The following is a 24,283-nucleotide window of genomic DNA, read 5'->3' on the forward strand; positions in this document are numbered from 1 at the left end:
TTTCTGATGAAACATCTCCTTATTATGTACTTCCTTTATTTTTCCTAGGCTTACAAAACTGAACAAAAAAACTTTGCAATCTCTAGGACCCCACAAAATGACACACTGTATAGAAAAACCATTGAATCCATAGGAACTCTGTAATACTTAGATTTCCTTTTTGTGGTTTCAGTGAATTAAAGGGGTATTCCAGTTATGAAACAGTTATTCCCTATCCACAGGACCATCATTGTATTGTAAGGTGGGGGCCGGAGTGCCCAGCTGTAAATAATCGGCCCCATTCTGGAGATTGTGGGGGGTCACAGAAGTCGGATTTTAATGACTTTAAAAGCACTTACTCTAGATGTCCCCTGCAGATTAAATCTGGTTGTAGCTTGCCTTGTGGCTTAAAGTAGGACATCATGTGATGATCTTTAGACAACCCTCTTTTCGGTGGATGTCCTGTCAATACTGTTTGTTTTAGTTCGTAATTTGGAGCCGACTGGAGATTATTTTATAAATGTCAGGAAGCCCTTTCAACAAAGTTACACCAAAACTAAGTTAATCAATTGCAAACCCATATGCTCTTTTGAGACACAAAGATTGTTGTTTTGGTTAGAAAAAATGCTAAAGGGTTCATAAATACAGGGCATAGCTTAGGGAGGGCCAGCAGGTACTGTGGCTAGCGGTGGCACAAAATAGCTACTCTGCCATAGCCAAGAGATTCAAATACCTTGATAGGCTCAAAAACTAGCGTAACTGAACTGATAAAACTGTCCCATAGTGCACTGCTGTCTTTTAATTTGATTAAAACTACCCCATAAATTCAATTAAACTAAATAGGACGATTTTAATACATAAGTAATGAATAAAACATAATGTAATGTAGCATCCCTGGCACAACAAATGCGCTAACCAAGAATAGCTTCACGTATTTGTATACTTTATATACTCACTGACAGTTTTACATGACAACTTTTGCCGAAGGTGTTTTCCTTTCCGCGGCACTTGAAATGTGATGTGGGTTTGAGCTGTGAATGTGTGCTCCATAATAATGATATGCAGCACATCCAGTTCTTTATTGCTTTATCTTCAAGCCATATTCACATGTCTTTCATGATTTATAGCAGAGACATAAGATAGGCACGAGGAATGGGAACAGAATTGATTGAGATTATATTACAATAGTGGATGTCATTCCTTGCCTCTGCTACCCGCTGAACACAGAGTAAGTCCATCTCTTAGGTATAGCCCTATTCTTATGAGATGGAATTGTTGGTGGACATGAAGAAGCCCGAAGTAAAACATTTTTTACCCCAACAATTTTATAATTGCACTAATAACTGCAGCAAATGAAGATCAGACTTTTGAGACACCAAGATTGTTGTTTGGGTTAGAAAAAATGCTAAGGGTTCATAAATACAGGGCATAGCTTAGGGAGGGCCTGCAGGGACTGTGGCTAGGGGTGGCACAAAAAAGCTACTCATAGCCAAGAGATTCAAATACCTTTATAGGCTCAAAAACTAGCACAACTGAACTGATAAAACTCTCCCCTAGTGCACTCCTGTCTTTTAATTTGATTAAAACTACCCCTCCATGAATTCAATTATACTAAATAGGACAACCTTAATAAACAAGTAATGAATAAAACATAATCTAATGTAGCATCCCTAGCACAACAAATGCGCTAACCAAGAATAGCTTCACCTTGCCTCTGCTACCCGCTGAACACACAATAAACACAAATAAGACTATCTCTTAGGTATAGTCCTATCCGTAAGAGATGGAATTGTTGGTGGACATGAAGAAGCCTGAAGTACAAATTTTTATAATTGCACCTATAACTGCAGAAAATGAAGAGTAGGCTAACCCCCCCCCCCCCCCCCCCCCCGAAAAAAAAAAAAAAGCTTTAAAAATATCCCTACCCCAATAAAAAAAATGTAACCACTACCCTTTTTCCTAATTCAGTAAAAAAAAATGAAATTCAGAGGGTCAGGAAAGGGTTCATCATTGGTAATTATCCTATTATCTTTGCCCACTTTAGTATATTGATCACCCTTTACTGCAGCACATTTACAAGTACTAAGGTCAGTACAAGCGAAATCCAGCCAAAACACTTAATTTTTAAAACTTTTTTGTGCATGATTCTTTGTATTTTTTGTCTGCATTCATCTTTTTGTCTATTCATAATTATACAATATTTTATACTTCATATGAAAGAATGACTTGCATATTGGGTACATTTAGCTGAAGTCTGTGTAGAAAATTAGAAATATCATATAAGACTAGGGGGCCAAAGGGCTTGAGGTAGGCTTGATCAAATGCATATGCAAGAAAAGTTATTGGTTATTTGCATTCATGAAAAGCCAGAAAGCTATCAGATGCATTAACATACAGTGGTTGAAACCATACATTGTGTTTTGAGTCTGTGTTTTTTGTCTATCACTGATTCCCTTACTCTGTTTCCTCCATCTAGTATTTTTATATGTATTTTGGGGTCCTAAAACTTCCAAGGCTTTCCTTACTATTTGGACTCTCAAGTTAAAGGGAACCTGTCATCAGATTTTACCATACATAATGTGTGGCAATGCATTATACAGAATATGATAAAATCTTCTTCCTCCCCATCCCTGGGAGATGTTCCTGCCGACAGGGATGGTGAGGATATGAAGTTTATAAGTGTCCCCTGCTGGCACTGTAAGTAGTCCCCTGAGCTATACTCACCTAGTCCCACTGCTCCGGCTGTAATCACGCCCCCTCAGTGTGATTGACAGCCTTCATCACCACTCTCTTCCCTAAGCAGACTGAGCAGAGTGATGATGCGGGCTGTGCCTGGGCTATCAATCATGGGACATGATTACAGCCGGAGCAGTGGGACTAGGTGAGTAAAGCTCCCCACCAAACGAGTTGGTCAAACGAGTTGGATGAGGACAATTACTATTTTGATTTTTACAAAAGATAAATTCAGCAACACTCTTAAAGGTGGAGCTACTCCAGGAGACTAAAAAGAATGGATACAAGCAAAAGTAAGAGTACAGTCCACAATCCGCTTGAAAAAGACTCTGTAGAGAGTCAAAATTTCGCCGTTCACTTTATGATGGAATAAAACATTTTTTTCACAGTTTTTTCACCATTATTGGAGTGCTGCATTCAACTTGATATTTTGGTTTTCTTCTGATTTTAAATATGTGTTTGGGCATTATAATTCCTTTATTTTTCAATGCTGTAAAACATTTTTTTTTTTTATTACTTTGTGGAAATTCTGGATGTCCCCAAGGTAATAAATATTTAGAGATGGAACATGGAAGACTACATCTTTCACGCATTGTTTGACATAGTTTTTTAGTAGGCATTGAAACATGTAGTCATGATAGAACATGATAAGTGGGCCTGGCATTATCAGAATGAGTAAAGCTAAATGTAACTTTTTTAAATGTAAATGATTGGTAGGTATTAGGAAAGGTGTTAAAGGTTCTGTTCATATCTAAGTTCATCAGTTGCCATGCTCTACTACATCATAGAAACAGAACAATTCAATTAGAAGACTGCAGGATCAGTTAGGCTTCATTCAGACCTTATGCTTAGGGATGGTTTCCCACTGGCCCATTGAGTCAGGCTGTTTGTCTGCATCCTATTTTGACAATATGTTGATGGACAACCCAACATAGACTTAGACTTGGTAAAATGTAAAAACTTAGTAAAATGTCAAAAATGGATGCTGGAGAACAGCCTGATGTTTTCCCACTGGGCCATTGTGACTACATTTAGTCAATTTCCTGAATGTTTTTAAGCCCTACACAGTGCATATGTTTGGAAACTGGACCGGAAAGTTACAATTAGACTACATTCATCCCACTGAATTTAATGGGCCTGCCTGTCAAACTGTCGGCATCTTATTTCGACAATATGGTGATGGACTACCCAACATAGACTTATAAACGTGGTTAGAATGAAACATTACACAATGGATTCCACTGGCAACAGATGGGCCCTAGTTACTCATAATGAGGTACAACTATTTAATTTTACCAGAAAAAATACAACAATGATGATGAAGCCTCCAAAGCATATATGTAGAGAGTCCTAAAGTGTTTTAGCTGATATATTTCCATTTTGGGTCTCCAGATAACCCTATAATATATTGACCTTAGTTTTGATATGTTCTGCCTATCCAATAAGAACAACAAAGGCACACGTATCACAACATATAGGCAGCCCATGAGGCTGCTGTGGGTCCCCTGGAAAGAGGAAACCCAGTTCAATTTGCTTTAATTCCTTTTGCTATTATAAGGCATTAGTTTATACAAGCCTTTCTTTCCAGAACTGCATTGTAAGCAAGCAAGGGGAGGGCAAGTGGCTCAAGGGGCATGGAAGTGGAAATAAACACCAAGCGCTTTTATCCTAGGTTTAAATGCCAAGCACCACAATAGGAGGGTCAGTTCAATCCATATTTAGGTCCTCTCTCTTTAGTGTACCACACCGTATATCAACATAGTTTAGGCAAATAACAGTGGACATGTTTTGTAGATCCACAGGTTTTTGCATAATGTACAGTATACCCCAAGGAGGACATACCATGGACTAGGTAGACTACTATGAAGTTAGCTTAATCATTCTCCTATCATAGGAACAGTTACAAAAATTAGATTTTGAAGTTTCAATGCCTGTAAATCCCAACAAGGCAAAACATATTTCTGTGCATAATAAAGAACAGTCAATGTTTATGTAAAGCAAAGTGAGAAAAATCTACTTTTTTAGCTAGCGGAGCCTGCACAGAATATACCTCAGATATAAATATCTCCAGAGCTATTTATAATACTTTCTTTTCAGAACCAAATGAAATGTATGACACAGGAAAGCACGCATTGCAGCAAAACATATTAATGGCTGTGACACAGAACACAGCGGAACAATAATAATGTAGACTTTGGGTAGACTTTGGGTCAGCATAAAGTGATGCCAGAAAGATTTATTAGCCAATTAGCAATTCTCTAGCCAAATCCACCGTCCCAATAAAGTGAGAGAAAAGGAAATCAACTGTAATTCCAGAAAAAAAGATACTTCTTAACATATATTCCAGCATGGAATCTACACAAAAATTCTTGCCAAATCCTTAATATGTGAACCTACCCTTAAATGATATACCTTATATAGCAGTGGTTCTCATCCTGTGGAACTAAAGCTGTAGGGAAACTACAACTCCCAGCATACTTTGACAGTCTGGGTTCACTGTCACATAGCAAAGTATGCTAACCAATATCCTAAAATAAAGTATTTGTAATAAGATATCCTTATTGGTCTACAAGCCAAATTTCCAAACATCAATTCTTTAAAAGAATGAAAAGTACATTGGCTTAAAGAGCTGTTTCCATTTCCTGATGGTATTTTTTTAACACTGTCACTTCTGTAGATGGATCAATAACTCTGTCTGGTTGTTGCCAGTACTATCAAGTTATCACTTAAAGGAATTATCCTATGCATCATTATCATCCAAAAGGCTGTTCAATGCTGTTTTAAAGTAATCTGCAGTGTCTCTGACATTTAAATATCTTTTCTTTTATATTTTGCTTCCTTGTGTCCCCTTGGTACTTCTGTATATCTGTGCTGTTGAGAACAGGAACTAGACAGAATTTGCCTCCTTCCCCCTCTGACAGCTAACTTAATAGTTTCTCCTTACCGGAGTTGTCTCAACTATACTGCCAAGCAGTGCAAAGGCTCTGTTAAGTCTCTGACAAGCAGAGCATAAAGCTGTTTCTATTGGCCGCTATGCAGTGAACAAGGATTTGCTATACAGAGACCTGGCTGTGGGTTGAAAAACTGAGCATGTGTGTCCTCCATTAGGTGAACATGCAAATTGCTATACACTCTGAACACCAGGTGGTGCCATACTATGAACGTAAATATCATAGCTCTTCACTGGATCTAATTTTAAATACCGGATTTGTTTGGTGAACTCATAAAATAATTTCCTGAGGTAATCCCCTTTTGTGTCAAATTTTGCCCTAAACTGAAACATTGTGTCAGGTGGTGCTGAGGGGGGAGCCACTGAAAAAAGTTTTCACTCTTAGGGAACTTCTGCCTATATTTCTACCCCAAGAAAGCTTGGTGTTAGAGAGTTAATGCATTTTATAGTTTTTGCCTAGTGCTACATTCTGACCTATATGTCTAATTTCAAAACACTAAAGCCCCAGAAAACAAAAAGATCCTATGCCAAAATCAATAATGCATAAATAAAAGAAAGGTGTATAAAGATCAAATCATGAAAATGGTTCCTTTATTAATACATAAATGCAAAATTAAACATACATTTGAAAGAATTAAAAAATGCATAAATACATCATGATGACAGAGATACAATTCTTTAGTGCAGAGACAGAACTGGGGATCCATGTAAGACTCAATGCTCTATAGCAGGGGTTCTCAACCGGTGGTACGTGTACCCCTAGGGGTACACCACCGGTTGTTCGGGGGGTTCGCCAAAGCGCTGACAAATACTGTCCATGCATTGGCCAGTATTAGTCAGCGCATAGCAGAGAATGGCTGCGGCAGCTCTCTGTTCAGTAACGTGGACGGAGCTGTGCCTACTGTAAGGGAGCTGCGTGGTGGCCAGGGAGACGTGTGACCTCCCCTGACGTTATGCGGAGGTGCCGCACAATGCAGGAGGATGCCACACGACAGCGCGGCCCCGCCGAACGGGATGCGCTGCATGCACGGACAGGCCACACGGGACCGCAGGAGGCTGGGTAAAGTAAAAAAAAAAAAAAGAAGAAAAATATGTGTATGGGACGGAGGGAGGGTTTTCGTATGTGTAAATGTATATATATTAGCCCAGGGGGGATCAGGGGGAGGTGGGGGGGGGGGGGGGCTGGGGGAGGGGGGAGTAATAATTGCACAAAAGATGGAGGGGGGAGGGAAAATGGAAAATGGCTAAAGGGGAATAATATGGGAGGGGGGTGATGCTTATCCCTCCCCCCTCCCTCTTAATCTCTTGTGCCATTATCCTGCCCTCACTCTGATTCCCTTTTGCCATATCCGATTCAAATAGCATGTAGCATATAGGATAGGGGATAAGATGTTAGATCGCCGCGGTCCAGCTGCTGGGGACCCCGGGGATCGCCACTGCGGCACCCCGCCATCATTACTGCACAGAGCGAGTTCGAACTGGGGCCGGAGCAGCGTGACGTCATGGCTCGCCCCTCATGACATCACGGCCCGTCCCCTTAATGCAAGTCTATGGCAGGGGGCGTGACGACCACCACGCCCCCTCCCATAGACTTGTATTGACGGGGGCGGGCTGTGACGTAGCGATGCTCCGGCCCCTGTATTGCCCGTCATTACGTGCAGAGCGATCTCGCTCTGTGCAGTAATGATAGCGGGATGCTGCAGCAGCGATCCCGGGGCCCCCCAGCAGCGGGACCCTGGCGATCTGACATCTTATCCCCTATCCTTTGGATAGGGGATAAGATGTCTAGGGGCGGAGTACCCCTTTAAGATGGAGGGGGGAAATATCAGAGGGGGGAATATTGGCACAAGGGGATTAATATGGAGGTTGGGGGGGGGGGGGAGTAATGATTAACCCTCCATTTTAATCTCTTGTGACATTATTCCTCCCTCCCTCTGATCCTCTTGCGCCATTCCCCCCCCCCCCCCCCCCATCTTAATTCCCTTGTGCGGATAATAATGGCACAAAGGAATTAAGATGGAGGGGGGGGGGGGGGGGAAATGGCACAAGGGGATTCAAATGGAGGGGGGAATAATGGCACAAGGGGATTATTATGGAGGGGGGAATAATGGCACAAGGGGATTAATCCCCTTTTGCCATTATCCCCCCCTCCATCTTAATCCCTTTGTGCTATTATTCCCCCTACATCTTAATCCCCTTGTGCCATCATTCCCCCCTCCCTCTGATTCCCATTTGCCATATTGGATAATAATGGCACAAGGGGATTAAGATGGAGGGGGGAATAATGGCACAAGGGGATAAAAGGGAGGGGGGAATAATTGCACAAGGAGATTAAGATGGAGGGAAGAATAATGGCACAAGGGGATTAAGTATCGCATTAGTATAAAGTTAAGCACACGTCTTTTGTCCGTGGGTACCCCTCGCGCGTAAATTCCGCGCGAGGGGTACCTGCGAACATACTTTCAGCCTTTGGGGGTACAGTCGCCAAAAATGTTGAGAACTACTGGTCTATAGGTATGAGCACTATACAATATAGTACTAAAAACAAATAAAAAAGAGACTACCTATTAGAAATCAAACAGTGAAAATAGTAAGGCGTCCCGGAAGAAGCCGTAGTAATGAAACGTTGGGTGACTGGGGCCTGGTTTTCTCTTGTCCACTTGGTAATTACTTTTCTTTGCTTGACACCGTGTTACTCTGCTCCTTGCTCCTGGCACTTACCTTTTTGTTACATCTTGTACTGCCTATTATTTGTTTTCATTTCTACTTGCTCTTGATTCCGTATTTTGGTCTTAATTCCTCCACTTTTCTCCCAGTTTGATTTCTAGTAGGTAGTCTCTTTTTAGTTTTTTTTTAGTAATATATTGTATAGTGCTCATACCTATAGAGCATTGAGTCTTACATGGACCACCAGTTCTGTCTCTGCACTACAGAGTTTTATCTTTGTCATCATGATGTATTTATGAATTTTTAAGTGCTTTTAAATGTATGTTTAATTTTGCATTTATGTATTAATAAAGGAACCTTTTTCATGATTTGATCTTTATATTCCTTTCTTTTGTCTAATTTGCCAAGCATTTTAGTATACTATTCACACTGTGCACGTTACAGCTCTTGTTGCTTCTGTGTTCTAAGGAACCCCTGACTAGGCTCCAAGGAATCCTAGATGGGAAACACTATAGGATCCATGAAGGCTCACAACAGCACTACATTACATACATCTGGTGAAATTCATTCATTATATCTAAATATTAGCTTATGGAAAATATGTTGCAGAAAAAATAATGTGAATTACCTTTCTTCTTACTTAGCAAGGTCACTGGACTTGTGGTTCCTGTGCTTGGTTTTGCAGAGACTCTACTTTGGTAAACTGTTGGTTCTGTCACCTTTCTCTGATGCAGTCCTTCATCTTTTTTGATCATTAACAAATCTGATCTTCCTTCAGTGTATGAGCTTTTCATATAGGCAGCAGATTCTGCCAGGTTCTCCATATTTAGTTTCCTTTCAGTAGAGCTATATGAGTCAAAGTCCGAGGCATCAAAACTTTCGGTTCTTGAACTGTTTTCTTCTTCGATAATGTCCATCATTGGTTTCATCATCGGGGAGTCTTGGTCTCTCTTTGGACTCTCTTCAGAAGTAGAGGAACCATCACATGACTCAATAATGAGCTCACTGTCCAGTTCGGCTTCACGTTCCTCCCGGAGTATGCTGTATTGTATGGATGGGGAGGCAGGTGATGGTGGTGGGCCACCAATGTGACTGAATGTCATGTAAGCAGACTGCATGGCCTCTTCTCCTGCCAGCTGGTCTTCGGAAACAAGCTCTATTTCAGAGTCACCAGATTCAGCGCTCGAAGCTTCGTTATCAAGCGAAGACAGGACAGCTGGTAGCACAGGCATGCCTTTATAATCTTGTTTTTCAGTGTAAACACTATGAGGTTTTTGCTCTTCAGCTGCTTCATATGGAAAGCCTTTTGTTGTCTCTTTTGCTTTCATGGCGTTGATCAGTTCATCTTCAGATATTCGGAATTTACTCTGTTTCTCTGAGCCAGATGGTTCTGTATATCCATCTGGATGCAAATGATAACAGAAAAAAACTTGGTGAGGAGAATAATTCCTTGGAGACTTTTATTACAAAGCATAAAATACTTTAACTTCATTAGATGGTTACAAAAACATGAAAATACCTTTCTTTACTATCCCGTTTCTAAAAACACTCAAAACCTTTTCGAGGTTCCATTGACTATCATAAAATAACCCATATGGATTACTATTGATGTCCATATTGTAGTGTACATAAACATTCACATACGCTCTGACATGCCAGAAGTGGTGATCGGTGGGGGTCTGGCTGCTGAGATCCCCACAGATTGCTAGAACGAAGGATCACAATCACTTTTCTGAAGGCTGGGTCACTTTGATTCTTTCTTTGAAAAGCAGGCTGATGAAGTATGAACTTCAGTAGTAGTAAATGTCTGTGAGGCCTTCATTTTTTCTGTACACCTTGCGCTCAGAAGCCGGATCTCTACTGATCACTATTACTACTGACGTGTCTGTGACATGCCAGAAAGTATGTAAACATTTAGTACACTTTAAGACAAGCCAGACAGCGATCTCATGTATATGACATGATGTTGGGTAAAAGAAGGATTAGGCATGATTAAAATGAATTCTTAATACTTTTGTTTTCTCTGTAGACGAACTGAAGATTAACCACGCACATTACTCAGCTACTGAAAGGGGCATTGAAATTCCACAACAGAAATTGACATGCTGCTGATCGTAAAATATCACCCACCTGTCAGCTACAGTATTCCGCTACGGATATTCGGAAATATATCTGGAAATCAGTTTTCACCTTCTTTCTTATCTAGTAACCCGAGTGGGTCTGATTTCATATATAAATATATATATATGCACGCAGCTGGTAAAGTGGTGGATAGCAAGTATGTATCACTGAGCCTTCTTACTTCAGTGACATAAGACTGAGCAGGAGAGGTTTACTATGGGGATTAGTTTCTGCTCTGGGCAGTTCCTGACATGGACAGAGGTGTCAGCAGAGAGCACTGTGGTCAGACAGAAAAGAACCATACACCTTCCTCTAGAGCATACAGCAGCTGATAAGTACTGGAAGGATTAAGATTTGTAAATAAAAGTAATTTACAAATCTGTTTAACTTTTTAGCACCAGTTGATTTAAAAAACAAAATTTCCACTAGAGTACCCCTTTAAGACAGTTCTTGAAAATAATGGTGGCCACACAAAATGTCCACTTAGGGGGCGTACTCATTGTTTTCCCAAGGTTTAGATATTTCTGGCTGTGTGTTAAGTTATTTTGAAGGGAAACAACATTAAACACTGTTATACAGGCTGGGCACTCACTACTTGACATTGGAGAAGAGTGTCATTTCTTCAGTGTTGTCACATGAAAAGTTCTAATTATTTTACAAAAATTTGAGGGTTGTACTCACTAATGAGATACTGTATATATAAGTTGTTCAAAATTTACATTACTATAATTCAGATAATAGTAAGTGACAAGCTGATGAAAGGTTCCTTTAACCCCTTAAGGACCAAGGGCGTACCTGTACGCCCGTGGGAATTTCGGTCCCTGCCCGGCGCGCGGCGACAGGACCGGGGTGACTGCTTATATCGATCAGCAGGCACCCTGCGCCAATGCCCATGGGGGTCATCAGACCCCCCCATGTAGGCGATCGTCGAAAATCGCAAGTGAATTCACATTTGCGATTGTCGGCTATTCCGGTGATGCGGGTCACGTGTGACCAGCTGACCAGGAGATCCAAGGATACACCCCCTATCACCCTCTGTATCTATGGGGAGGTGGCGATTTCATCACCCCCCCCCCCCGGATCGCTGCTATTGCCCGTCCGGCCAATAGCAGCCGGCAGGGGAGGGGTTAACGGCCCCTTCTCGCGGCTCTGCTTGCTCCCTGAGTTCATTCAGCGGCCAGAGCTGCGAGAAGGAGCCAGGGACCCCCCCTCTGTGAAGATCGGAGCCCCTCACAGAGGAAGACCCCCCTTAGAGCAGGGAGAGAGTACAGCCCCAGGGACAGGTAGGGTTAACCAGTAAAATAAAGTTAAAAAAAAAAGTGTAAAAAAAAAGTGTTAACATTCCCCCCCCCCCCCCGACCTAATAGGACCTAAAGGGTTTGCCACAATTTTTATAGTGTGACCCGGGCCCTATTAGGGATTCAGGGCGCTGCATTTGGCCATTTCTTTTATTTTTGGCCACAGCGCTTTTCCCCCCCCCCCCCCATACAGTTAGTTACACCAATCACACACACTACATACTTAGTGTAAACAAATCCAATTTTTCATTTTCACATCCCACTTCATGAATATTTATCAAACACCTGTGGGGTGTTAAGACTCACTGTACCCCTTGTTATGTTCCTTGAGGGATGTAGTTTCCAAAATAGTATGCCATGTGTTTTTTTTTTTGCTGTCCTGGCACCATAGGGGCTTCCTAAATGAGACATGCCCCCGAGCAAAATTTGCTCTCAAAAAGCCAAATATGACTCCTCCTCTTCTGAGCATTGTAGTTCCCCTGTAGTGCACTTCAGGTCAACTTATGGGGTACCTCCATACTCAGAAGAGATGGGGTTACAAATTTTGGGGGGTATTTTCTGCTATTAACCCTTGCAAAAATGTGAAATTTGGGGGGAAACACATTTTAGTGAAAAAAATAAAAAAAAAATTTTTACATATGCAAAATTCGTGAAACCTGTGGGGTATTAAGGCTCACTTTATTCCTTGTTACGTTCCTCAAGGGGTCTAGTTTCCAAAATGGTATGCCATGTGTTTTTTTTTTTGCTGTTCTGGCAGCATAAGGGCTTCCTAAATGTGACATGCCCCCCGAGCAAAATTTGCTCTTAAAAAGCCAAATATGACTCCTTCTCTTCTGAGCATTGTAGTTTGCCTGTAGTGCACTTCAGGTCAACTTATGGGGTACCTCCATACTCAGAAGAGATAGGGTTACAAATTTTGGGGGTATTGTCTGCTATTAACCCTTGCAAAAATGTGAAATTTGGGGGAAACACACATTTTAGAGAAATTTTTTTTTTTTTTAACATATGCAAAAGTCGTGAAACCCCTGTTGGGTATTAAGGCTCACTTTATTCCTTGTTACGTTCCTCAAGGGGTCTAGTTTCCAAAATGGTATGCCATGTGGTTTTTTTTTTTGCTGTTCTGGCACCATAGGGGCTTCCTAAATGCAACTTGCCCCCCAAAAACCATTTCAGAAAAACGAACTCTCCAAAATCCCCTTGTCCCTCCTTCCCTTCTGAGCCCTCTACTGTGCCCGCCGAACAATTTACATAGACATATGAGGTATGTGCTTACAAATCCAAGTATAAATTTTCTCCTTTTACCCCTTGTAAAAATTCAAAAATTGGGTCTACAAGAACATTCAAGTGTAAAAAATGAAGATTTTGAATTTTCTCCTTCACTTTGCTGCTATTCCTGTGAAACACATAGAGGGTTAAAACGCTGACTGAATGTCATTTTGAATACTTTGGGGGGTGCAGTTTTTATAATGGGGTCTTTTATGGGGTATTTCTAATATGAAGACCCTTCAAATCCACTTCAAACCTGAACTGGTCCCTGAAAAATAGTGAGTTTGAAAATTGTGTGAAAAATTTGAAAATTGCTGCTGAACTTTGAAGCTCTCTGGTGTCTTTGAAAAGTAAACACTTGTCAATTTTATGATTCAAACACAAAGTAGATATATTGGAAATGTGAAAAAATTTTGGAATATCCATTTTCCTTACAAGCAGAGAGCTTCAAAGTTAGAAAAATGCAAAATTTTCAATTTTTTCATCAAATTTTGCAAGTTACCACAAAAATTTACCACCATGTTAAAGTAGGATATGTCACGAAAAAACAGTCTCAGAATCAGAATGATAAGTAAAAGCATTCCAGAGTTATTAATGTTTAAAGTGACAGTGGTCAGATGTTCAAAAAACGCTCTGGTCCTAACGTGTAAAATGGCCTGGTCCTTAAGGGGTTAAAGGAAGACATGAAAGCCATTATATCATTATACTGCGCATGGTTCAATTTGTTCTTATTAACATTATTGGTTTGCAGAACATTGATGTATTTTTGCATATGTTATCATCAATTCTCTTTCATTTGGCAGTGGGTGTTCTATGCTATATGTGACAGCTTCATTAGCTGCTGGTAATTATATTGATCTATGTGCTCGCCTATATTAGTTTATCGTAATTACATTAGTGAGCAATTGGATTGTCATTATTAGCATTTTGTACACGTATGCTGTTGTCAGCATTGACAGAGGACTGCTGTGTTGACAGCATCATTGCTGCAATATGCAGTGAGTTGTTCCATAAATTATTCAATACGAACCATTTACAAATTGCAAATTATGCAGACCAAAAAGCCTTATTTATATGCAGTAGTATTTTTATTCCAGTCCAATGTTTTATGAAAAGATCCCATAAATAATAATAATGATAATCTGTGCAAAAGTCTACATATTGACTAATGCTCTGAAAATGTTCACTTATCACTAGACCATTCATCAATTTCCACATTTCAGTGTGCTTTCTACCATGTTTTATTTTGTTTTTTTTAAAACTAACCCAAAAGGTAGTATGTCAGGACAACCCCATTTAATGGGCACTGTTGAATGTAATTTCAATTTATTGTCAGTATGGGGGGACATTCTTTTTATGTACTCAAGAGAAGAAGCTGAAGCTGGAACTTTATTCCTAGTACTGTTATTGCCATTTGGCATGGTTTGAAAGTGACACCTTGAGGCTACAACTGCTGTGGTACTGGCTAAAGTCAGGTATGGAGTCTAAATGTTCATCTCAATCTTTACCAGGGAACCCAGCAAGAAAGTTTGGACATGACTGATTGGATGCACAGGTTCTTATTTAGACAAGTTACTGGTAGGGAAAAATTGCAGAATTGTAGAGTAGTAAGATGGAGCTGGGGTCAGAACCAAGGAGAGAATGTATGCATGCAAAGAAAGATTTTAGGCCTGGAGTCAAACCAAGAAATACACAGAAGAACGCCGATCCAAGTTGAAAAGCAGCAGGTAAAATCCCAAGAAGAGCAGGGGCAAAAACAGGTAGTCATTATAGGTATATATTAGGCTAGAGGCAGTGTCTGTATAGAAACTGATACTCAGACACATGAGTGAGAGATCTGCCTGGATTTACATAGTAGGCCATGCTGACCTAATCAAAAGGACAGTGGGAGTAAGCATTCTGTTGTATAGCAAATAATCACAGCATAATCAAAAGAAAACCATTATTTCAGTGCAGTAATAGAGTGTGGTTGTTCAGCTGAAAGAGAAAAATGTAAGCTTCTGGGTAGGTATGGAACTCTGCCCCCCCCCCCCCCCCCACACACACACAAGCATGGAGCATAGACATTCCTTTCAAGTACCCAGGATCTCTTCCCTGGTGCATTTTCTTTCCAGTAAAAAAGTGAAGTGTACCCTGAACATGCTTGGAATTTACAACATGAAGGACCTTAAATTCAGAAGGTGAGACAGTATCCGAACGTTTGAAATTATTGGAAGGCTTGAAAAATCAGTTCAAAGCCATGAGACAAAGCAGATAAATATGAAAGATGTTCGGGATATGTAGTTGGAGGTTGTAGACACTCAGATCTATATGTCTTAGGGTGGGTTCACACCACGATTTCACTCTATGGCTGCCGGATTCGGTTGGGGGGGGGGGGAGCGAAAACCGGGCACTGCCTTATCCCAGCTGGACCCGGCCCGTATCGAATTCATTTCATATGCCGTGGTTTTAGGTCTGGTCAGAAAATCAGATACTGGGCAAAAATGTGTCGACCGGAGTCACCATTTGACTCTAGTCGGCTCATTGAAATGAATTAGATAAGGACTGGGTCCGGCTGGGATACGGGAGCGCCCGGTTTCTGCTCCCCTCAACCGGATCCGGCAGATGTAGAGTGAAAAATTATTGTCAAAACAAGGTGCCAGCTTAAAGGTATTGTTAGCATCAGACTCCAGAAGTAATAGTGGAATGTATTACTTTAACCAACTAAGGAGAAGGTGGTAGACCCTGCAGAAATTCTGTTAACCACCAACCATATGAATTAACCCCTTAAGGACCAGGCCATTTTACACCTTAGGACCAGAGCGTATTTTGAACATCTGACCACTGCCACTTTAAACATTAATAACTCTGGGATGCTTTTACCGATCATTCTGATTCCGAGACAGTTTTTTCGTGACATATTCTACTTTATGTTATTGGTAAAATTTTGTCGATACTTGCATCGTTTTTTAGTGAAAAATTCCAAAATTTGATGAAAAAATAGAAAATTTTGAATTTTTCTAACTTTGAAGCTCTCTGCTTGTAAGGAAAATGGATATTCCAAATAAAAAAAAAATGTTATTCACATATACAATATGTCTACTTTATGTTCGCATCATCAAATTGACGTGATTTTACTTTTGGAAGACACCAGAGGGCTTCAAAGTTCAGCAGCAATTTTCCAATTTCTCACGAAATTTTCAAACTCACTATTTTTCAGGGACCAGTTCAGGTTTGAAGTGGATTTGAAGGGTCTTCATCTTAGAAATACCCCATAAATGACCCCATTATAAAAACTGCACCCCCCAAAGTATTCAAAATGACATTCAGTCAGCGTTTTAACCCTTTAGGTGTTTCACAGGAATAGCAGCAAAGTGAAGGAGAAAATTCACAATCTTCATTTTTTACACTCGCATGTTCTTGTAGACCCAATTTTTTAATTTTTACAAGGGGTATAAGGAGAAAATGTATACTTATATTTGTAGCCCAATTTCTCTCAAGTAAGCACATACCTTATCTGTCTATGTAAAGTGTTCGGCGAGCGCAGTAGAGGGCTCAGAAGCGAAGGAGCGACAAGGGGATTTTGGAGAGTACGTTTTTCTGAAATGGTTTTTGGGGGGCATGTTGCATTTAGGAAGCCCCTATGGTGCCAGAACAGCAAAAAAAAAACACATGGCATACCATTTTGGAAACTAGACCCCTTGGGGAACGTAACAAGGGGTAAAGTGAACCTTAATACCCCACAGGTGTTTCACGACTTTTGCATATGTAAAAAAAATTTCATTAAAATGTGTGTTTCCCCCCAAATTTCAAATTTTTGCAAGGGTTAATAGCAGAAAATACCCCCCAAAATGTGTAACCCCATCTCTTCTGAGTATGGAGGTACCCCATAAGTTGACCTGAAGTGCACTACGGGCGAACTACAATGCTCAGAAGAGAAGGAGTCATATTTGGCTTTTTGAGAGCAAATTTTGGTCAGGGGGCATGTCGCATTTAGGAAGCCCCTATGGTGCCAGGACAGCAAAATAACCCCCACATGGCATACCATTTTGGAAACTAGACCCCTTGAGGAATGTAACAAGGGGTACAGTGAGCATTTACCCCCCACTGGTGTCTGTAAGATCTTTGGAACAGTGGGCTGTACAACATTTTTAATTTGCACAGCCCACTGTTCCAAAGATCTGTCAGACACCAGTGGGGCGTAAATTATCACTGCACCCCTCATTACATTCTGTGAGGGGTGAAGTTTCCAAAATGGGGTCACGTGTTTTTTTTGCGTTTGTCAAAACCGCTGTAACAATCAGCCACTCCTGTGCAAATCACCTCAAATGTACATGGTGCACTCTCCCTTCTGGGCCTTGTTGTGCACCCCCAGAGCACTTTGCACCCACATATGGGGTATCTCCGTAGTCGGGAGAAGTTGCATTACAAATTTTGGGGGGCCTTTTACCTCTTGTCAAAATGAACAGTATAGGGCAACACCAGCGTGTTAGTGTAAATTTTTATTTTTTTGCACTAACATGCTGTTGTAGACCCCAACTTCACCTTTTCATAAGGGGTTAAAGGAGAAAAAGCCCCCCAAAATTTGTAACACAATTTCTCCCAAGTACGGCGATACCCCATATGTGACCCTAAACTGTTGCTTTGAAATACGACAGGGCTCCAAAGTGAGAGCACCATGTGCATTTGAGGCCTGAATTAGGGATTTGCATAGGGGTGGACATAGGGGTATTCTACGCCAGTGATTCCCAAACAGGGTGCCTCCAGCTGTTGCAAAACTCCCAGCATGCTTGGACAGTCAACGGCTGTCCGGCAATACTGGGAGTTGTTGTTTTGCAACAGCTGGAGGCTCCATTTTGGAAACAGTGGCGTACCAGATGTTTTTCATTTTTATTGGGGAGGGGAGGGGGGCTGTGTAGCGGTATGTGTATATGTAGTGTTTTTTACTTTTTATTTTATGTGGTGTTAGTATAGTGTAGTGATTTTAGGGTACAGTCACAAGGGCGGGAGTTTGAGCTGCCGCGCAAAATTTGCTGCATCGCAAACTTGCAGCCTGATACTCACTGTAAGCCCCTGTACATTCACAGGGGAGGGGGGGGGAACCTCCAGCTGTTGCAAAACTACAACTCCCAGCATGCACAGTCAATCAGTGCAATGTGGTAGTTATAGTTTTGCAACAGCTGGAGGCACACGGGTTGGGAAACACTGAGTTAGGAAACAGACAATGTTTCCCAACCAGTGTGCCTCCAGTTGTTGCAAAACCACAACTCCCAAACTCCCAAATGTAGTAGTTCGGCAACATCTTTAGAGCCAGATGTTGCCTAACTACAACTCCCAGCATGCTTGGAGTTGTAGTTTTGCAACATCTGGAGGACTACAGTTTGCAGACCACTAATACAGTGGTCCCCAATCTGTGCCCTTCCAGATGTTGCAAAACTACAACTCCCAGTATGCCAAAACTGTCCAGGCATGCTGGGAGTTGTAGTTCTGCAACATCTGAAGGGCCAGATGTTACAGAACTACAACTCCCAGCATGCCTGAACAGTAAGGGCATGCTGAGGATGTGTAGTTTTGCAACATCTGGAAGGGCACAGTGGTCTCCAAACTGTGGACCTCCAGATGTTGCAAAACTGCAACTCCCATCTTCCTCCCGTCCTCTCCGGACTTCCAGGGACCGGGCAGGGCGGGAGTAAGTAACCTCCCCCCCCCCTGCGATTGGTCGGTTAGCTAACCGACGGATCCCAGGGGATATACTCCAGCATGGTCCTGGCTGTTTGTGACAACCAGGATCATGCAAAATTACCGGGCGATCGGGTCCCAGAGACCCGATCAGCCCGGTATCGCCGCAGATCACAAGGGCGATTTCCCTTGCGATTTGCGGCGATCATGGCCCCCCTCGGCGTTTGCCCTGGATGCCTGCTGAAGGATTTCAGCAGGCATCCGCTTCCGATCTCTGCCCGGCGAGCGGCAGAGACCGGAAATACAACAGAACGTTCTCTAACGTCCTTGGGCATTAAAGCCCAGGTAGCGGGACGTTAGAGAACGTCCTATGTCCTTAAGAGGTTAATCAGCTTGAGCCACCAGTAAATTGACAATAAAATCTATTACATGTTGTGCCCATGTGTGTGTGTGATATTAGGTAGTTGCTGCCAAAGCCAGAGGTAGCCTGAGGTAAGAATTTACATTGAAAGTAAATAGAACTAAGAACATATCGGGGGAGATTTATCAAAACCTGTCCAGAGGAAAAGTTGCTGAGTTGCTCATAGCAAACAATAAGATCACTTCTTTCATTCTGCCTTGTATAAAAGGAAAAAAGAAGCGATCTGATTGGTTGCTATGGGCAACTCAGCAACTTTTCCTCTGGACAGGTTTTGATGAATCTCCCCCATCTTGCCTACAATGAAGCCATCAGCTGTGAGAAAAGATGCATAGTGCATTCCCTGCCATTGCCTGTGCCCAGTGGAAAACCTGGTGCTGCAGGGCAGGTGCCACAAAGTTCAGTCCATAAGGAACATGGTAAAGAGATACACCTACTTGAGTTCCCAATATGTGCAGGATTCTGAAGAGGAATCAAATGCATCACAGACAATGGTTCTTGAGTGCTAGTCTGTATGTGATCAGAAGACAAAGCATCCAAAGAACAGGGCACAACAGGTTGCCAGGCATTTAACCATTGGACAGTTTGAAGAAATTCCAGGTTTGTATAGATGACAGGATACTTAGCCCCCTCCAAGTGCTTCTGCCATTTCTTTAATGCTGAGTTGACAGCCAAAAGCTTGCGATCTTCAGTCAGGATAGAACTTCCCCAATAGCCTTAGAGTACCTGTCATCACACCATATTTTCTAAACTAACTCCGATTATATTACCTATCTACTCCTAACACCCCTCCTGCCATTAAGAAATTTTTCCGAGCTTTAAAAAGCTCTGTATCATACCTTTCCCCTTGCTCACATTGTATGAGAAAGTGGGCATTCCCCAGCAGGTGCAAGGTCACTAAAGCCTGCGAAAGCTGTGCCCCACCATGCCCAGCACGCACTTCCTGAGTTTGGTCTTCTGACAGGCCAGGAGGAGACCAAACTAACTGTTTGACTTGCGCAGGGAACAGAACAGAGCCACCTAGTGGCCGTTTTCTTGATCACATTAAATAGATAACAAGGTTGAGAATTTTAACAGCAAGTAAATAGCAAAGTGTATTATAATTACATAAGGAACAATATAGAAAACTTTTTTATTTTATTTTTTTATAAATCTTTTTATTGGTATGAAAGGGAGAATTTGAACATTTCCAACATGGACATGTTATATCTCAAAATTGTTTTGCAGTATACAATACCTCACATTATGATTACATACAACATGTTCCCCAAACATAGTCCATACTAAAAACCCCTCCCCTTCTCAATCCCCTACCCCCCTGCCATGCCTGGATGGAGAAGGGGAAAAAAATACACTGAAATAAACATCCTGACCAAGTTAGAGTATATTATAATGTCCTACCAGTATCTCCAAATCTTATCCCATTTCTTTCGTCCTCTTTCACCTTTTATCCACCTTTTTTCTTTGTTTTTAACCGCATTCCCCTCTTTCCTCCACTCCTCTATGTATGGTCCCTCGGTAATAAGTAAAGCGTGAGAATTCTGAAAAAAATTCTCTGTATTGGCGCTGCCTTAGTGGCTTCACATGCGGAGTAGAGTTTGGGTGCAAGTAGTGTGTATTTTATTCATACATGCAACAAGTACAGGGAAAAACAGCAAGACTCATTTCAAGGGTATGCTCCCTCTTTTTCAATTGGAAAAGTCTTCCCAATTGAAAAAGTGGAAGCATACCCTCGAAATGAGTCTTGCTGTTTTTTCCCTGTACTTGTTGCATGTATGAATAAAATACACGCTACTTGTACCCAAGCTCGACACCGCGTGTGAATCCACTAAGGCAGCGCCATTACTAATATTTTGACCTATGGTGACCCAAGTATTATCCTTTATGTGATCCGTGTAGTCTTTCCCTTTGTTCTTAACCCTTTCTACCCCATTTAGTCCTACACTCATATATAAAATGTTATATATTATTGACCCTCCTTTTTTTTTTCTACTATCTTGTGCTTCTCTACCTTAATCCATTCTTTGTGTTCCCCACGGCGTGACTAATTTGTAAATAGTATAACCAATCCTTATCCATCCCTTAATCCATATACTTCTCTTACGTAACTAAAACTGTGTAGTTGCCCATTTTCAAACAGCTGTTCAACTTTTTTAACTTTTTTTTCCCCAAAAAATTTCAATCACACATCAAAAATTCTGCTAATTTCTTATTATTCCATAGTGGTGTTAACCCCATACTATATTTAAATATAACATGCTCTTCAGCTTATTACACACTTTACTCACTATTATTGACGACAAACTTCTCATTATTAGCTGCTGTTTTTACCCCCAAATAAGTGAAGCATTCCAACCTACTAAAATTTTTTAGTTTTCCTCCCATATTTTCTAACTCCTCATCCAAAGGGAGCAGAGTGAATTTGCTCATTTATTTCCAGTCCAGATACACAGGTGTATTCCTCAAACATCTTCATTATGTATGGGACTCTTTTGGGGATACGTGACAAAAAGGAGGATATCATCTGCATATAATAGTATCCTATTTCTCCCCCCTTTCACTCCGAAGCCCTCAAACATATTGCTCTCTCCAATCCAAACTGCCAGGGGTTCTATACATATCGTAAATAATAAAGGTGAAAGTGGACACCCCTGTCTAGTGCCTCTCCCTAATTTGAATGATTTAGTTGGAACTCCCTCTAATATCACAATGGCCTCTGGGTTCTTATACAGTAATTGAATGAGACTCAAAAAAATGGGACCCAGCCTCATCTTCTTAAGGACTTCCCATAGATACCCTCACTCTACCCAGTCGAAGGCTTATATAGAAAACATTTGGTTTGGTGACAGATACTCTTTAAAGGCCCACTTGCTCTCTCAGAAGATGTATCCACCTTAATGAAGAATGGCTGATGTACATAGACATGTTAGAGGCCTGAAGCAGAAGTAAAGAATCTCTTCAGTAAAAGACACAGACTACAGCTTCAGTCCAAGAAGATCAGTTAGCTCCCTCGCCAGTGAGAGCAATAAGAGGAGTTCCTGAACAGAATATATTGTTAGTAGAAGTGAATCCGAGAAAGTACTGTAATGCCATTAGGCCCACAGGATGAGGCCAGAGTAGAATAGTGCAAACCTGTCTCTTGGTCCTCTTCAATCCTTGAGCGGAGATTATGTATACAACAAAGTGGAGCGCTGACCTCACAAAGCAGCATTTCTCCAGTTTTTCTTAAAGGGAGTCTGTCAGCTGTATTTGCTGCAGATACCATTGCATAGCTATTAGGCTATGAAAACAAACTACCTTTCCTGGAGCTGATAGTGGTTGTTGAACTTACAAAATCACCTTATTTTATTTCTTGGCCCTTTTATTTCGTGTTATGGAGGCTAAGCCCACCAAAGCATGGCACACCTCCTCGCTTGCTCTTACCTCCCAGACCCTTCTTGGCTGATATATAGGGCCCTGTACATCAATCAAAGAGGGGCTGGGATTTGATGTCAAGCAAGAAGCTGCAGCCATAATTAACTTATCCCCTATCCACAGAATAGGCAATAAGTAGCTGGTCGCAGGGGGGACTGTGATCTCTGGAACGCAATCCCGGCTCTCTCAGTGAGAAGCGCATGTTGTCTACCACCAGACCGCTAGTCTATCGGCTCCATTTATTCGCATGGGAGCACCGAAGATGCCAGAGTGCTAGACTTGGGTCTCTTCGGAGCTGCCATAAAATCAATGGATAGGCGTTAATTTTGGCTGCAGTACCCCTTTAAGGTTAGACTCTACTACATGGATTTTTGTGATTAGGCAAGAGGCTTATGGCACAGTTAATAGCCTCATGTTTAAAGAATAGATCAGCATATTTGTGGCATTTTGACTCAGGGGAATCACTAATAAAAATCAAGGCACTCCGGACTCCTGCTGACATTGTGGGGGTACCGAGGGGTACAAGGACACACATCTGGTGGGCCTGCCCTAAACTGGGGACCTTCTGGAAGACTGTTCTTAAGGTAATCTTCGAGGTGATAGGAGTCTCTATCCTCCACACCCCTGAAGCAACTCTTTTTTATATGTTCCCCTTAGCTCAGTCCAAATAGGAAAAAATCCTTAGCCAGATATCATCTTCAGGCGGCAAAATCTCTGGAGCCCCAACCATGGGGGACTGGCTTGTTGAGGTCACGCACATTCAACAAATGGAGGAATTGTTGTCCGTTTCTCCCGCTGATGTGGACCATTACACGCCAACTTGGCATCCCTGGTTGGAATTCTGTTCCTCACCGACTATTCGCTGTGATTGCCGTCCGGCAGTTCGTTTTTGTCTGGATTGCAACCCCTTCCATTGAGTTTTCCTAGTGGGGCGTCCCAGATCATTGGATCCTGGCCTCCTATATCCGCCTTATGGCCCCTTGTGGTTTGCATTACTACGGTCCTTGCTCTTCCTCTTTCCTACCCTCTTGTTCTTGACTTCTCCTTTGTATGTCTATTGTGTTGATTGTGTCTTGTGAGTTCTGTCTGGTCGAGTCTTTCATTTGTCCTTAATGTATCCCTTGCTTGCACAGCCAGAAATGTTAACCCTTTTAGGTTCCTGCTCTCGTATATTGTGCATTCTGTTCCCTATTATTTCTGGCTCTTATTTGCTAGCTGCAATTATGTATTTTGATTGATTTGTATTACTTGGGTCCTCCTTTAGGCCCGTTTGCTTATCATTCTTGACTTGTTTTTTTGTCATGTTGTCTATTCTCAATAAAATCTCTTTTGAATTGGAAAAAAAATTGAGTCACAATAATTGGAGGAGACATAACTTGTAGACATCTTTACTAGCAAGAGAGAATAAGAGGATTAATTGTTTATTGGTCCATTCCATGTTTGGGTTGTAAGATAGAGCCATAGTAAAGCCAACATGACAGAAAAGCTGGAAGATGGTAAAAAGGTAAAAAATTTGAATCAAAAGTTCATTGCTGATCCAGAATCACAGAAGGCTTCATTAGAAATGTTATATCCAGGTGCACAAAAAATAACTTGAAGAGGTACTCTTCAATAATAATAGGAAACAATAAAATAAAAGCTGCAGAATAAGTTGTAGTCATACAGTAGGGCCAGATAAATACGAAACCCTGTGCAGGTTTTTTTTATAACTTTATATTAGGCACAGTTACTGATCAAGATGGTGAGTTGAAAATAGTCTTAAAAATAGCAAAAAGATAT

The 24,283-nt window shown here is 41.4% G+C and overlaps 1 protein-coding gene and 1 long non-coding RNA gene across 3 annotated transcripts in view; one reads left to right on the plus strand and one right to left on the minus strand.

Moving 5' to 3' along the window:
* Positions 1-24,283, minus strand: part of RTN1 (reticulon 1) — a 250,094-nt gene that overhangs the window by 98,747 nt on the left and 127,064 nt on the right. For both annotated transcript variants that reach the window (XM_056545300.1, XM_056545301.1), the window contains exon 3: positions 8,958-9,731. In XM_056545300.1, coding sequence (XP_056401275.1) covers positions 8,958-9,731 — 774 coding nt within the window. The remainder of the gene's footprint in view (positions 1-8,957; positions 9,732-24,283) is intronic.
* LOC130295055 (uncharacterized) overlaps positions 1-24,283 on the plus strand; it is a 65,656-nt gene that overhangs the window by 30,742 nt on the left and 10,631 nt on the right. The gene's annotated exons all lie outside the window — the stretch shown is intronic.

Source organism: Hyla sarda, chromosome 11 (assembly GCF_029499605.1).
Source record: "Hyla sarda isolate aHylSar1 chromosome 11, aHylSar1.hap1, whole genome shotgun sequence".
NCBI lineage: Eukaryota > Metazoa > Chordata > Amphibia > Anura > Hylidae > Hyla > Hyla sarda.